We start from the raw sequence: 15266 nt of genomic DNA, 5'->3' as shown, positions 1-15266 counted from the left end.
CTATAATATTCCTGGGACCTGTTGATAAATTGGCCCTACTATACCAGTTGTATTCCCTTTAAGCTTTAGCTATATGATGATTTTGTCTGTCATTTGTCTGTTTGGATCAAGAATGCATATGGTAAGAAAATACATCTGCTCAGTAGTCCATTTTGATTTGAATTGTATTTCTTAATTCACATAGGCATCTGTATTTCATAACGCAGACTATCTCTCATACATGGCAATCAAAGGAAGGATACATAGTATGTTGAAGACAGTCTAAAACATCAACTGGACTGTTTCTCCTTTTATCTTCCCAGAAGAATTCTTAGTTATATGATGGTGTCATTGTATTTCTGTTATTTTCTATATATGTCTTAAGTTTTATACATCAACTAATATCAGTTTGGATTACGGTATATGTTTTCTACATGAATCAATGAACAATTTGTTGCTGATAGCATATTACATTTTTCAATTTATTTTGTATATTATGTACACATCATGTTATCAGTATAATTTGGTCATCTTTCAAAGTTAAGTAAAATAAATGTACTGTTTTGATTACGATTCAGTTACCAATAATTAATGGTATCCATACAATAAATAGGGTAAGAATAAATCTAAGGGTCTAGCAAGATGGCTTGTTTGGTAAAGTACTGCCACACAAGCATGAGAACCTGAGTTTAGATCCCAGCACCTACATTTATTTGTAGTTCTGTAATTCCAGCATTGGGAAGACAGAGACAGGAGGATTCCTAAGGCCTGCTGGCTAGTCTAGCCAAATCTGAGAGCTCCCGGTTCAGTAAGAGACCCTGTCTCAAAAAAGTAAGATGGAGATGTGATTGAGGAATACAGTCTTGACCTCTGGTATACACACACACACACACACACACACACACACACACATATACACACACACGAATAAATCTGGAAATATGTTAAATGATTATTTACTTTTTTTGATTATTTACTTTTATTAAAAACATTTTCCAGGCATGGAGAAGTGGCTTAGGGGTTAAGGACACTTGCTCCTCTTTCAGAGAACCCAGGTCAGTTCCCAGCACCCACATCAGATGGCTCACAACTGCCTGTAACTCAAGTTCCAGGTGATCCGATGCCCCCTTCTGGCCTCTGCAGGCACCTTCACACACATGGTGCACATATGTACACTCAGGCACACACATAGATATATAAAATAAATAAATCTTTTTAAAAATTACTTCCTCTTGGGGCTGGAGAGATGGCTTAGCAGCATGGCAGCTAACAACTGTCCATAACTCCAGTTCCAGGGGATCCGACAGCCTCTTCTGTCTTCAGTGGGCACTGCATGACATGGGTGCTTACCTACATGCAGGTAATACACTCATACACATAAAATAAAAATAATAAAATATTTTTTAAAAAATTACTTCCAGAGCCAGGCATGGTGGCACACGCCTGTAGTCACAGCACTCGGGAGGCAGAGGCAGGTGGATCTCTGTGAGTTCAAGGCCAGTCTGGTCTACATAGTGAGTTCCAGGACAGCTGGTGCTACAGGGACAAAAAGACAAAACAAGACAGTCTTTTTTTGTCAAAAAGACAAAAAAAAATTACTTCCTCTTTCATAATTATATTTGGTTCATTTTTCAGAATATTTCTGTAAGACAACATGAAGAATATGGATCCAAAGTTCAGTGGTTGATTAAAAGATGGACTGTATTCAAGCTATGCATTAAATGTTCTTTGTGGGCTGGGGTAATGTCTCAGTGGGTAAACTGCTTGCTATGCAAGCATGAGGGCCTGAATTTGGATCCCATCACCTATTTAAATACCAGGTATAGTAACAAACATCTATAATCCCAGCTCCAGGAGTCAGAAACAGGAGGATCCGAGGGGCTCACTGGCCAACCAGTCTAGCCAGTTGGTTTCCAGGTTCAATAAGAGTCCCTTTCTCAGAAAATATGGCACCCGACATTGACCCCTGGCCTCCATACATGCAAACACAGGAGTGGACACCTGAGTACACACATGCTTATGTACAAACATCACACGCACACACACCGAAATAAATGCTCTTAGAATTTTTACACATTACGTGTAGAACATTTCATTGCGTTAAAATTCATTGATAGCATTGTAACAGAATTTTGTAGAACCAAATTTGCACATATTGTATGTGCGTATTTGTATTCTTAAAATTGAATCATTTTTCCTACCTTTCTTATCTTTTGATCCTGTAGCCAATGTATTACTTCACAATTAGATGAGCTTCTCTGTCCACCAACAACAGTAGAAGGAAGAAATGATGAGAAGGCTCTTCTGGAACAACTAGTGTCCTTCCTCAGTGGCAAAGATGAAACTGAGCTGGCTGAACTGGACAGAGCCCTGGGAATTGACAAACTTGTTCAGGTATTTACTATAGATTGTAGCCCTGAGACACTAGAAAGTAATTTTCAAAAAAGGTCTTCTTCAGCATTTTCCTACTGTTTTAGCTGTTCTATAATTTATACCTTATACAAGTTATCAAAATATGTAATGAATAATGACCTTTTTAAATAAAAAGTATGGTAATCAGAATTACAAATACTTTGAATTAGGAAGCTTTAGTTTTTCGCTATGATACAAAATCTTAAAAATCCATCTAGGATAGAATTCAGATTTATATCATCACTTGTTATTTTAGGGCTTTATCCATCATTCATACTGATCTTCAACAAATTTTAATATATTTTATGACACTCTGACTTTCTGGTTGACTTTTTTTGGATTATGAAGTTATCAAAGAAATGTAATGCATCATGACCAGCAATTTTTAAATGGAGAAGAGGCTAGAATGCAAAGTGCCAGAGTGTGTGACCCATAAAATGGGGACATTTATTTCATAAAACTCTCCTTTCAGTTATGCATGCACATATCAGGTCATAATTTAAAATATATTAGATAATAATTAAAATGTTTGAAAGCTATAAATCTTCTCTTACATTATCTATAGGGTTTTTTCCAAATAAGAAAAAATCATGAATTCTATATTTGAAATAGAAAAATGTCTAATTGCTTCCTTTTTAGGACTCCTCCTCTAATGATACCCTATTAAACATAAAATTTGGAGCTGGGGAGATAGTTCAGTGGGTAAGAGCACTTGCTGCTCAAACTAAAGATCTGAGTTTGAATTTCTAACACCCATATAAAAAGCTGGATGTAGTAATGTCCATGCCTGTAACCCCAATGCCATGGGGAGTTGAAACAGGAGGATCACTAGGTCTTGGTAGCCAGCAGCCTAGTTCCAGATTCAGTGAGAGAGCCTGTCCCAAAGGAATAAGATGGAGAGTGATAGAATAGGACACCCAATGTCCTCCTCTGGCCTTTGCCTCCCCAAGACATGAGCATATACACACATACACTACACACACACACACACACACACACACACACACTCACACACACAATAATAAATATATATAAAGTTTGTTGTTTCTTGGGTTTTACAGTGAAAAGACACACACACACACACACACACACACACACACACACAATAATAAATATATATAAAGTTTGTTGTTTCTTGGGTTTTGCAGTGAAACTCTTCAAACTTGTAAAGTTTCATTTCATGATTTAGGACCTTTTAACCGTATTTTTAATCCCTACTTAGACTTAAAACATCTTAGTTAATTTATCATTCCATTCAAAAACAACTGTCATAAATGATTTCTTTCAGATGAGCTTCTATAGAGCATGAATTCAGAATGAATATGTTACGATAAAACTTTCCAGAGATAATTTGCTTTCAGTTCCAAATTTATATAGAGATACATCTCATTTATTGCCATTTATTTTTATAAAATATTTTGGCTTTTTTTCCTAACAGGGGGGAGGATTAGATGTATTATCAGAGAGATTTCCACCACAACAAGCAACACCACCTTTGATGATGGAAGAAAGACCCACCCTCTATTCCCAGCCATACTCATCTCCTTCTCCTACTGCCAGCCTCCCTAGCCCTTTCCAAGGCATGGTCAGGCAGAAGCCTTCACTGGGGACTATGCCTGTTCAGGTAACACCTCCCAGGGGCACTTTTTCACCCGGCATGGGCATGCAGCCCCGACAAACTCTCAACAGACCTCCAGCTGCACCTAACCAACTTCGACTTCAACTACAGCAGCGGTTACAGGGACAACAGCAGGTGAGTGCTCTCCTTTAGCAGTTGATGCTTTCCAAAGGTTTGTGCCAGAGCTCTCTGTGACAACCTAGTTACTGCAGTGAAAGTGTCAGGTCCACTCTCAAAATCATTGTGGAAGACTCAAAAACTCATCCTGGGGTGCTGGAGAGATGATTTAGGGGTGAAGATCACTGGATGCTCTTGCAGAGAACCTGAGTTCAATTCCCAGCACCCATATGGCAGCTAATAACCATCCGTAACTCCAGTTCCAAGGGATTCAGCACCCTATTCTGACCTCTGTAGGCATTGCACAAGAGGAAACTAACATACGTGCAGGAAATACACTCATACACATAAAATTAAAATAATGAATAAAAAAATTTTTTAAACCATCCTGGGTCTGATTGGATAGGCATAAGGGAACCTTTCATTAAAGGAAGCTGACTTACAGCAAAGTACTTTGAAACCTACTCCTTATAAACAATATGATTTTTTTTTGTCTTTTTGAAGCAGGGTCTCTCTCTGTAGCCCCAGCTGTCCTGTAACTCACTGTGTAGACCAGGCTGGCCTTGAACTCACAGAGATCCGCCTGCTTCTGCCTCCCAAGTGCTGGGACTACAGGCATGTGCCACCACGCCCAGCTAGCAATATAATTTTTAATTTTTGAAATAGGAACTAGTTTTATATTGGATATCAAGTAATTGCTAAATTAATAAAGAGAAATATAGCTTAATTTACAAAATAGAATGAGAGATACCATTGATTATTGGAACAAAATAAAATTTATGTTGTTTGAAGTTGGTGAGATTGATATCTAGTGATCTTCTATTAGAATGAAAGAAGGATACAAGTTTGAGGGCCTAGGAGTTGTGAATGATTTAAACCTCTTGAGTGGTAGGAAATAAACTGATGTAATACTGTAAATATTTAGGATTATATAAACAGCAGGTAGGGAGCTGTATCAAGGATCTGAGTTCTTTTTCATTTTTACCCTATAATTTGTGGCATATTATGAGTACAAATACCACTTGCCAAAAAACCCCTATATTTAACAAGAGAAAAAGGACTCTTATGTATTTATTTTCAAAAGCCAGGAAACTTTTTTATAGACTGCTCCTCTTTATCCACCCATCCCTTCTCCACCCACGTAAAAGAGGACTAAACATATTTGGCTGTCATGAACTCAGTCATATGTACATCTCTAACCAATTGCTGATAAGTAGTAATTAGGTACTCATGAGTACCCCTTCAGTCATGTGATTTGGATGGTCAGCTAAGCAAAATCCTATTCTGTTATCAAGAATGAAAAGGAGAGTAACAGCTGTGGGTTAATAATAACAGTACCTGGTTAAGTCAACAATTTTAAATATATTATTTAAAGTTAAATTAATAATTGGATCAAATAGAAGGCTTTGTTCTGCCATATTTTAGATTCATCAATTCATGTCAATATAGATAAAAAATAAAAAGAAAATACCATAAGTATACTAAAAATGTTCCTCAGTTTAAAATACAGAAAGCGGGCTAGAGAGATAGCTTAGCAGTTAAGAGCACTGACTGCTCTTGCAGAGGACCCTGGTTTGATTCCCAGTACTCACGTGGCAGCTACACACCGTCCTTAACTCCAGTTCCAAGGGAATCCAAAGCTCTCTTCTGACCTCTGTGGCATTGCATGACACAGGTCCACTCACATACATGCAGACAATACACTCATACATATAAAATAAAAATAATAAAAATATTTTTAAAAAATACAGAAAGCAAACCTGAGAAAGAAAATTGTATTCAGGTAATATGACTGCCTTTGTAGAAAATCCAAGAAAGGGGCTGGAGAGATTGCTCAGTGATTAGGAGCACTTGCTGATCTTCCAGAGGACCCAGGTTCAGTTCCCAGCACCCACACAGCAGCTAACACTTATGCTTAGCTCCAGTTCCAGGGGATTCAATGCCCTCTTTTCCATGGGCAATGCATGCACATGTTACATTTACAGACATGTAGGCAAACCACTCATACATATATCATAAAAATAAATAAACCAAAAATACTTATTAAAAAGAAAATCCAAGAGAATCCACAAGAACGTCAGCCAAGTGTTCATATAAACAAATAAAAAATTAATATTAAAGCTTTTATCTAGCAGCAACCAGCTAAGAAATATAATTTCAAAATATAGTCACAATGTTTAAAAAGTTTAAAATGTGAAAAAGTTTTAAAAATATAACTTGTAATTGGAAACTACAAAGATACAAATAAAAGATATTCATAAATTGAAAATCTGTTATAAAATGATGGGCATTCAAAGTAATTGATAAATTCAGTGGATTTCCTTAAAAGTCTCAATGTGAAATTTGACAAATAGATGCTAAATTTATCTTAGAGTATCAATAAGTCTTAAAAAGAAATGAAGATAAAAGTTACTGTACCAGGTATCAAGGTCTAGACATGTCCAACCTTTTTACATTATGACATGGCATTGTTCATACCTAAGAACCACACAGTTGAGTTACAAGAAAGATAGCAAAGAGATCTGAAAATTTTTAAAGTTTCCAGGATCTTTATAAGTGAGCGACATTCATAACTGTCCTTGTCTACGTGTGGCCCATGGGCTGCAGATTGGACATACCTGCCAAAAAGCTTGCTTCAGAAATAAAACAGTGTGGAACCATCTTAAGCAGAGACTGTTCTACCTATTGGAAAATGATAGCCCAGAAACATCCAGATATGTAGAGAGACTCACTAGAGAACAAAACTCCAGGAGGCATGCAAAAAGCAGGCCATGCTTATAACCCCAGCATTGGGGGTGGGCAGAGACAACAGGATCCTGAGAACTTGCTGGACAGCCAGCCTAGCCTAAAGGGTAAGCTTCTGCTTCTGTGAGAGGCCCTATCTCAAGGCAATAAGGTAAAGAGCCAAGGAGGAAAACACCTCTTGTCTTGCTTTGATATCTGTATATGCATAAGCCTGCACCATACACTGTCCCCCTCCCACATACAAAAAAACTGTTTATAGATTTCTGCTATTTAAGATAAATAACCCTTCCTACTTTTAAAAACTAATGATTACTACATCTCAAGTATCTGTTTTCTCTTTACCCATTTTATTCTCACAGTATCTATCTCACAATGGTTAAAAATATATAACACTCTAAGTTTTGGGTTCCAACTTGCATTCCCTCTGTAGTTTCCATCTCTTCATCGCTCAGTGCTATTGAAATATCATATGTTGTTGCTCTCTCCCTTGTGGTCATACTGCTGTTGCTTTTACCTCAAGTTAACTCTGCCATCCTTCTTGCCACTTAACATTCTCATGATTTGAGACACTATTGAGCTCACTCATTCTGTTGGCCACTGCCTTCATGTTCTTCTGCATACATGTAGGTATCACATTTGAGCCCTCTAGTGCTATATATTGGCCTCCACCACTCATCAGGAAATTCCCAAAAGGAACTCACTCTCTGTGTGGCCTCCAAATTTTAGACAGTATCTCAAATACAGTTTTTTTATTTTAAAAATCATTTTCTAGCTGGGCATGGTGGTGCACTTCTTTAATCCCAGCATTCAGGAGGCAGAGGCAGGTGGATCTCTGTGAGTTCAAGGCCAGCCTGGTCTCCATGGTGAATCCAGGACAGCTGGGGCTACAGAGAGACCCTGTCTCAAAAAGACCAAAAAAAATCATTTTCTATAGATCTATACTTATTTTACTTTCAGCCACCATGAGCCTGTAGCTTTTTTTATATTTGTTTATTTAGGAGATGGTACACATATGGAGGTCAGAAGACAACTTGGGGGGAATTGGTTCTCTCCTTCCATCATGTGGGTCCTTTACCCACTGAGCCATCTCACTATCCCTGAATATACTTTTTTCAATAAATATTTGTGAAATTAACTTGGCTTATTTAAACTTACATCCATGCTCTTTTGAGTTTAGTAAGTACCTAGATTTGTATACTAAGAGTCCTTTTGACCTTTCTGTTAGCATCTTTATTTTTGAAATGATTGTATTTTACCCTATTCTATAATGCTTTAAAGTTGTACCTAAACATTTATATTGTATAAACTTTGCTCTAAAGTCTGTTTGTTTTCTGATGTAATGTGAATCAGAAAAATGAAACTAGACTTAAGAGGTAAGCTATTTGCTAATGAGAAACTTAATCACTGTTCATAGCTCTTTGTGTTCTTTTCTAAAAATAGGCTTTCTACTCTATAGTATAATAAAACTTAGCCATATATTTGTATAACTTATAAGTGATAAAATAACTGTATAAAAACTAGCTGTTCATTTTCCCAGTTCTATGCTGGGTTATTGTCTGTCTGAGTTTGCATGGGACTTGTGTATGCTGACACCTTTGCCGTAGAACCATATGAGCAGGTTCCCAGGAGCTTGGGAAGGACTCTGTTTCGAGTAGACATTGGACACTCTGTTTCAAGTAGACATTGCACTGGGGAATGGCTGGGGACACTGACAACCCAGTGGGCCTTAACAGGGATGACCAAGTATATGGGTTCCAGTGGGGGAGGGGGCTGTGGGATGGTGCCAGTGGGGATGGAGGTATAAAGATGATTAAAATTATTTGAGCTGTTCTGTATGAAATACACAAAGAATTCAATTAAAAATCAAGAAAAGAAAAAAAAATCAACTAGCATAGAGCTGGATTCAGTGCCATATGCCTATACTTATAACTACTCAGGAAACCAAGGCAGGAGAGGATTGCTGGAACCCAGCAGTTCAAAACTAGTCTGGGAGAAACATCCCAGGCCCTCAGTAAAACTCAAAAGTAGAAAGTAGAGTTTTTGCTTAGAAGGTGCAAGGCCCTAGGTTCTGTTCTCATTATTGCAACAATAATAGAACAACAAAATAATACAGTATTAATATTATTGTTACTAGCTCTCTGAAGAAGTTATTCCTATCAAATTATATTGAAGAAGAAACTTTTAAGCTTTATATTATTAACAATGAAATCCTACTTCCAGCTATACTTCATTGTTATGAGATATGTAGCATTAGGCTGATGTAGCCTGAACTTCAGTGTTCTACAGATTATTCTGGGAGATACACATTGATAAATATAAGTCAGAAGAAAAGGTTTATGATATAAAAATTGTACAGTCTATCCCTTCTTGGAGATGCACACTGTTTTGGCCAATTAAAGGCTCATAAAATTACTGCAGTAAATAAATGTGTTTCACCTTATGTAACCCATCATTTCCAATACTCCCTACAGCACAGCATGCTATTTTCCTGGCACATCTATTAATATCCTGCAGAACAATGTTCTTTAGAACACCAATTTGGGAAATGTGGGTCTAAAGTAATTACTTCTAGTTAAATAAATAATCCACTTCTCAGACCATTTGTTTCTTACATAATTCTCTTTGGCAAATGATATCATTTTGGATTTTCCTTGAATATGTACTTACCAGAGATAGAGCATCCAAATGAGAACACCCTCCAGATACCTCGACTTTCCATTTACCTCCCAGACCTTTCCCGAACTGCCCTTATTTTATATTTGCTTTTTTATTCATAATATTTTAAGATACAAAGCTGTTTTTCTCTTCTAATGTACTTGTCTGAAGTAACTATGAACATGTTTTAAGACATATGCTAAATGTGTGTCTGTGTATATATTCATGTGTATATTCTACTTCTAAATGCTCTGCTATATGTAGAATTGTGAATGCAGAAATTATCTGATAAATATTAGGAGTTATTAGCCTTTTGATAAATAAACATGGGAGATATTACTAAACCTGCAATCCTAAAACTTTTTAGTAATCAATAAAGTTGTTTTTTACTTTATAAGACCATGCCATGTTTGCCTGTAGAAATGTGATCTTTCCTTGTCTCTCTTTACCTTAGTTGATACACCAAAACCGGCAAGCTATCCTGAATCAGTTTGCAGCAACTGCTCCTGTTGGTATCAACATGAGATCAGGCATGCAACAACAAATTACACCTCAGGTAATGTTCAGAAGCCAGGCATTAGGAAAGCTTCTCTAGCTCAAGTGGTGTTTCTTAGTGTTGACTTGAGTGATTCTGACATGGCCTGGAAGCTCATCTGTTAATATTTGTAGTGTAGCTTGCTTCTAGATGAATTAGTAGCCTACTTGTGATGTCTGTTTCTGACATTTGATCTAAAGCCAGGTTCTGGGTTTCATTTTACTGTTATTCTTGTCATTGTTACACGATTCTAGTTGACTAGGTAGAAAACTAATTGCTGCATTGAATTGCACCAATAATAAGAAGCTTCTGACCTGAAGCATTGTAAATGGGACCTAAAACCTGATCAAAACACAGTAACATTGCTAAGCTGTCTTAAGTATCCTGTGCACCCTGATCAGCCTGAAAAGCAGTATTTTCTAGGTTTTATTTATTTTAAAGATCCTTGTTTGTAAACTTAAGAGTCATTAGAACTTTACACTTAAAAATAACTGAATGAGGGTAAACAAGAAGGCACATCAGGTAAAGACACTTGCCTTGCAGCCTGGCAACCTCAGTTCCCTGGAACCCATCCAAAGGTGGAAGGAATCAACTTCACACAGTTGTACTCTGACTTCCAAATGCCCACTATGGCATAAACACACACACACACACACACACACACACACACAAAAATAAAATAAAATAAAATAAAATAAAAACCTTAAGGCCAATCAATCACCATCTTCCTGCTCTGGGACTAGGCCGGTTCCCACTGCCTCAGAGCCCCTGGCTAGCTTGAGAAGTGTACCTCTCAACCTTCACCAAAGAAGCTTCTTTTATGCACCAGATGTATTACAAAGTTCTACAACTGGTCAAACTGCAGAGAAAAAGTGCCTGTGAAGTGCCCATTCCTAGAGTGACACATCTACAATGTAATCAAAACACCTAAGGCTCAGAGAACATAACAGAATGAGGCAGAAAGACCAGTAATGCATCTCTCAATTCTCACAAGAAAGCTTTCTTATGTGAGAGATGGTGATTAACCCAGAAAGCCACAACTGACCAAACTACAGAATGCTTATTCCTGAATAGAACACCTATATCAAATCTCTGCCTAGGGACTGTTGAGGAAGAGGAGGCATAAAAGATTATAAGAGCCAGATGTGGTGGGTAACGACAAGGAAAAACAGTTTTTCAGACAGCTGAGAAGTTATTCATATGAACTCATAACAATGGTAACAGCATCATGTACAAGACACACAGAAGCTCAAGCCAGGCAAAATCCCAGCATAGAAGTAGGGAAGTGTATAAGAAGCCCCAACCTTAGCTGAGAAACTTTTGGCAACAGATAACTGTTTGGAGAAGGAGAGTCAGTTTTAAGGGTATGATGCTAGATAAATTAGCCAGGCTCAAATGGATGGACCCACACCAAAGGACATTTGAGGACACAAATTTGTCTTGATAGGCCTTAATATATATATATATATATATATATGACAGAGTGCATGAAATCCAGTGGGGGAAGGCTACAGCAGGGGTATAGATAGGAAGGGGGTCTAAATATTATTAAAATATATAAAATTTTCAGAAAATCAGTAAAAATAATAATAAGGCCAGGCATGGCGGTGCGCCCTTTAAACCTAGCCCTTGGGAGACAGAGGCAGGAGATAAGAATCTCTATGAGTTTGAAGCCAGCCTGGTTTACATAGCAAGTTCCAGGCCAAGTAGGGCTATGTAGTGAGACCTTACTTCCAAAATGAATAAATAAAGTATTTTTCTTAAGAAGAACTGGGGGCTGGATAGACAGCTCAGTGGTTAAGAACACTGACTGTTCTTGCAGAAGACCCGGGTTTGAATCCCAGCACCCACATGGCAGCTAACAACTGTCCGTAACTCTATTTCCAGGGGATCCGACAGCCTCTTCTGTCCTCCACAGGCATTGCACGACACGGGTGCACTTACCTACATACAGGCAATACACACATACACATAAAAATAATAAAATATGAAAAAAAAATTTTTTTAAAGAACTGGATGGAGCCAGATGTAGTAATCCTAGCACTGGGGAGGCTGAGGGAGGAGAATCACAAGTTTAAGATAACCCCCCAAAAAAATCCTGGACGGCCTTCTCAATGATATCTATGTAATATTCATTTCCACATATACTCTAATATTTTTACTTCAGCAATTTATATTTTATTAAACCAAGTTCAAGTAAACCTTTGAGAGACAAAGAATTTTAGAGATGATTCAAACAAAACTCTTCTTCATTAAGTGAACCTTGATAAACTTTGGGCAAATATAGGAAGCCACCACTAAGCAAAGGGGTAATATTGACAGAGACCACTGCTAAGCAGCAGATACTGTTACCTTCTTGAGTCCAAATTTGAGTTTCTCAGTCTTTAAGTTGTAAATCTCACTTTTGGATTGCATTGAGGAGAAATTAAGTTGTAAGGAAACAAGACCCCACTATAACAATTCACATGATTTCTGTCAGAAAGCCATATTTCAGTTTCTTCCAAAGTAGAAGTCCAGTTGGCAGATTCCATTTTAAGGGAGCTATATATATGCTTCAGTCAGATCCTCACTCTGAATTGGCATCTGAAAAAGGCTTTATTGACATGCCATGCTACTTTGCATGTGAAACTGAAAAGTGATTTCAACCTAATTTTATCATTTCTTTCCTCCTCCATAATGGTGTAGCTATTAAGCCACTTATGCTAATGCCTGGAGTATTATTATGATGCATAATGGTATAAAATAGCTGTTTCCATTTACTTCTGCTGACTATTTTATTTCTAGTTAATTGTTTTCTTTTTAAATGATAATTTGTTAGGCATTGAATCTTAGATTTCTAGTTTTTCCTTTTTAATGGCTTATAAATTTTTCTAAGCATAAAGGTAATACCTGTTGATTATAATTTGGGAAATACAAGAAAAGTATAATGAAAAAATCAGTATCACTTTCAATTATATTTTACTCACTTAAATAAAGTGTAGTAATGGTACCAGTGTCAAAGGGGGAAGACTATGTCTTTCCATCTACAACTGCAGTAAACATTTAGAAATGAAAGTCATCAGGGACATTTTCTTCTACTTCCTTACAATTTTTGTATTTCTCTTAACAGTTTTCTTGCTGTATATCACAAAACTAATTAACACATACTTTCTTTGATTTTTCTCAGGTAGTTCTTTTTTACTTTTAATTTGGAATTTTTATTTGAAAAATAATAGATTATTTATGTCAGCATTTTTGAGCTTTTAGCCTATAAAATGTAGTTGATACATTTTTTTTCTCCTGTAATTATTTCTTTAAAAGTTTTTCCTGGGGCTGGAGAGATGGCTCAGCAGTTAAGAGCACTGACTATGCTTGCAGAGGACCTGAGTTCAATTCCTAACACCCACATGGTGGCTAACAATCATCCTTAACTCTAGTTCCAGGGGAATCCCACATCCTTTTCTGACCTAAGCAGGCATTGCATGACACAGGTGCACCTACCTACATGTACGCAATACACTCATAAACATAAAATAAAAATAATAAATAAAATATTTTTAAATGTTTTTCTTTTCTATTTTGATTTCCTTTGTAATTTGTTGATTGCTACATGTTTTATTTTGCCCGAGGCTACCAGGCTTTATCATATATGCTTTCTAGAATAGGTAGTTAATTATAATGATTTTAATAACTGAGGGTTTTTTCCTCCTTTGTAGCCACCCCTGAATGCTCAAATGTTGGCACAGCGTCAGCGGGAGTTGTACAGTCAGCAGCATCGACAGAGGCAGCTAATACAGCAAAGAGCCATGCTCATGAGGCAGCAAAGCTTTGGGAACAACCTCCCTCCCTCATCTGGACTGCCAGTTCAAATGGGGAATCCCCGTCTTCCTCAGGGTGCTCCACAGCAATTCCCCTACCCACCAAACTATGGTACAAACCCAGGAACCCCGCCAGCTTCTACCAGCCCCTTTTCTCAACTCGCAGCAAATCCTGAAGCATCCTTAGCCACCCGCAGCAGCATGGTGAACAGAGGCATGGCAGGAAACATGGGAGGACAGTTTAGTACTGGAATCAATCCTCAGATGCAGCAGAATGTCTTCCAGTATCCAGGATCAGGTATGGGATGCACAACTGTATTACTTTTCTGATGAACCCGTCAGTGCAGATCCTGCTCTGTGTGTGCTTCTCTTCCCTGACCTTCAGGCATTTGCTGAAGAAATAAGATGAAGGTGGAAGTCAAGAGGGCCAGGAGCCTCAGTTCTTGCAACTCAATGCTTGGATGGCTTGAGGCTTCTCTCTGGTTGCTGTGATTAGTAAATTAGGGCATTTTATAAGGACTTTCTGACTCTAAAAATTTTAACATTTCACATGCAAAACAAGTTCACTGATTTTTTTTTTCTCTCATTGATCCCTATGAGATCTACTACAATGAAGTTATCAGGTAACAGGTTTTAGTACTGTAACTCAAAATCATTGGGTGATTTTGTTTTTGATAGTTTAAACATAAGAATAATCAATCTTTACAAAGCATCTCAGACTTCTCATTGATGACACCACTTTTAACTATGTAGGTTATGATTTCCTCCACAATAAATATTTTGATTTTCAGTTTTTTCCTTGGGTCTGGAGAAATGACTCAGCAGTTAAGAGCACTTACTGCTTTTGTAAAAGGCTTGTATATAGTGTCCAGCACCCACATGGCCAGTAACAAACGACCTTCTGTAACTCAAGTTCCAGGGGATCTGAGATGCCCTTTTCTGGACTCTGTGGACAATAGGCACATACATGGTGCACATACACACGTGCAGGCAAAATACTTGTATACATAAAATTAAAATAAATAAAAAACAAAAGGGTTTTTTGTTTTTTTTAACCTTTGTCTTCTCTGTTTTCCATTTTCTTTATCCTAGATGATGATTTTTTTATTTTTTTGTTTCTTTTTTTAATCATTTATTTTTTTAATTTTTAATAACTACATGATTAGAAGAAGCATTTCATTACAAAACTTTAACATATTCAATAACACACCCAAAAGCAAGAGTACATCTCTTTCACAGTGGGTGCAAGTTTCTAGTTTCACAATTGAGTTAATACATTTATATAATATTGAACTCAGTATAAGCCCTATAAGACATAAAATTGAATGATTTTTTTAACCTTTAAAAAAGATCTCCACCCCCCTCCCTCTTCTTCCCTGGGCCTGTACCCCCCGCCACAAGCCTCTCA

General features: G+C 37.2%; 1 protein-coding gene across 7 annotated transcripts in view; it reads left to right on the top strand.

Moving 5' to 3' along the window:
- Ncoa1 (nuclear receptor coactivator 1) overlaps positions 1–15266 on the top strand; it is a 306946-nt gene that overhangs the window by 264899 nt on the left and 26781 nt on the right. For all 7 annotated transcript variants that reach the window (XM_029553833.1, XM_029553836.1, XM_029553826.1 and 4 more), the window contains 4 exons: positions 2205–2373; positions 3830–4144; positions 9981–10082; positions 13757–14156. In XM_029553833.1, coding sequence (XP_029409693.1) covers positions 2205–2373; positions 3830–4144; positions 9981–10082; positions 13757–14156 — 986 coding nt within the window. The remainder of the gene's footprint in view (positions 1–2204; positions 2374–3829; positions 4145–9980; positions 10083–13756; positions 14157–15266) is intronic.

This window comes from Nannospalax galili, unplaced genomic scaffold, assembly GCF_000622305.1.
Source record: "Nannospalax galili isolate Female #2095 unplaced genomic scaffold, S.galili_v1.0 scaffold1191, whole genome shotgun sequence".
NCBI classification, from domain to species: Eukaryota; Metazoa; Chordata; class Mammalia; order Rodentia; family Spalacidae; genus Nannospalax; species Nannospalax galili.
The sequence above is the reverse complement of the archived record's forward strand: the minus strand, read 5'-3'. Positions and strand labels throughout refer to the sequence as shown.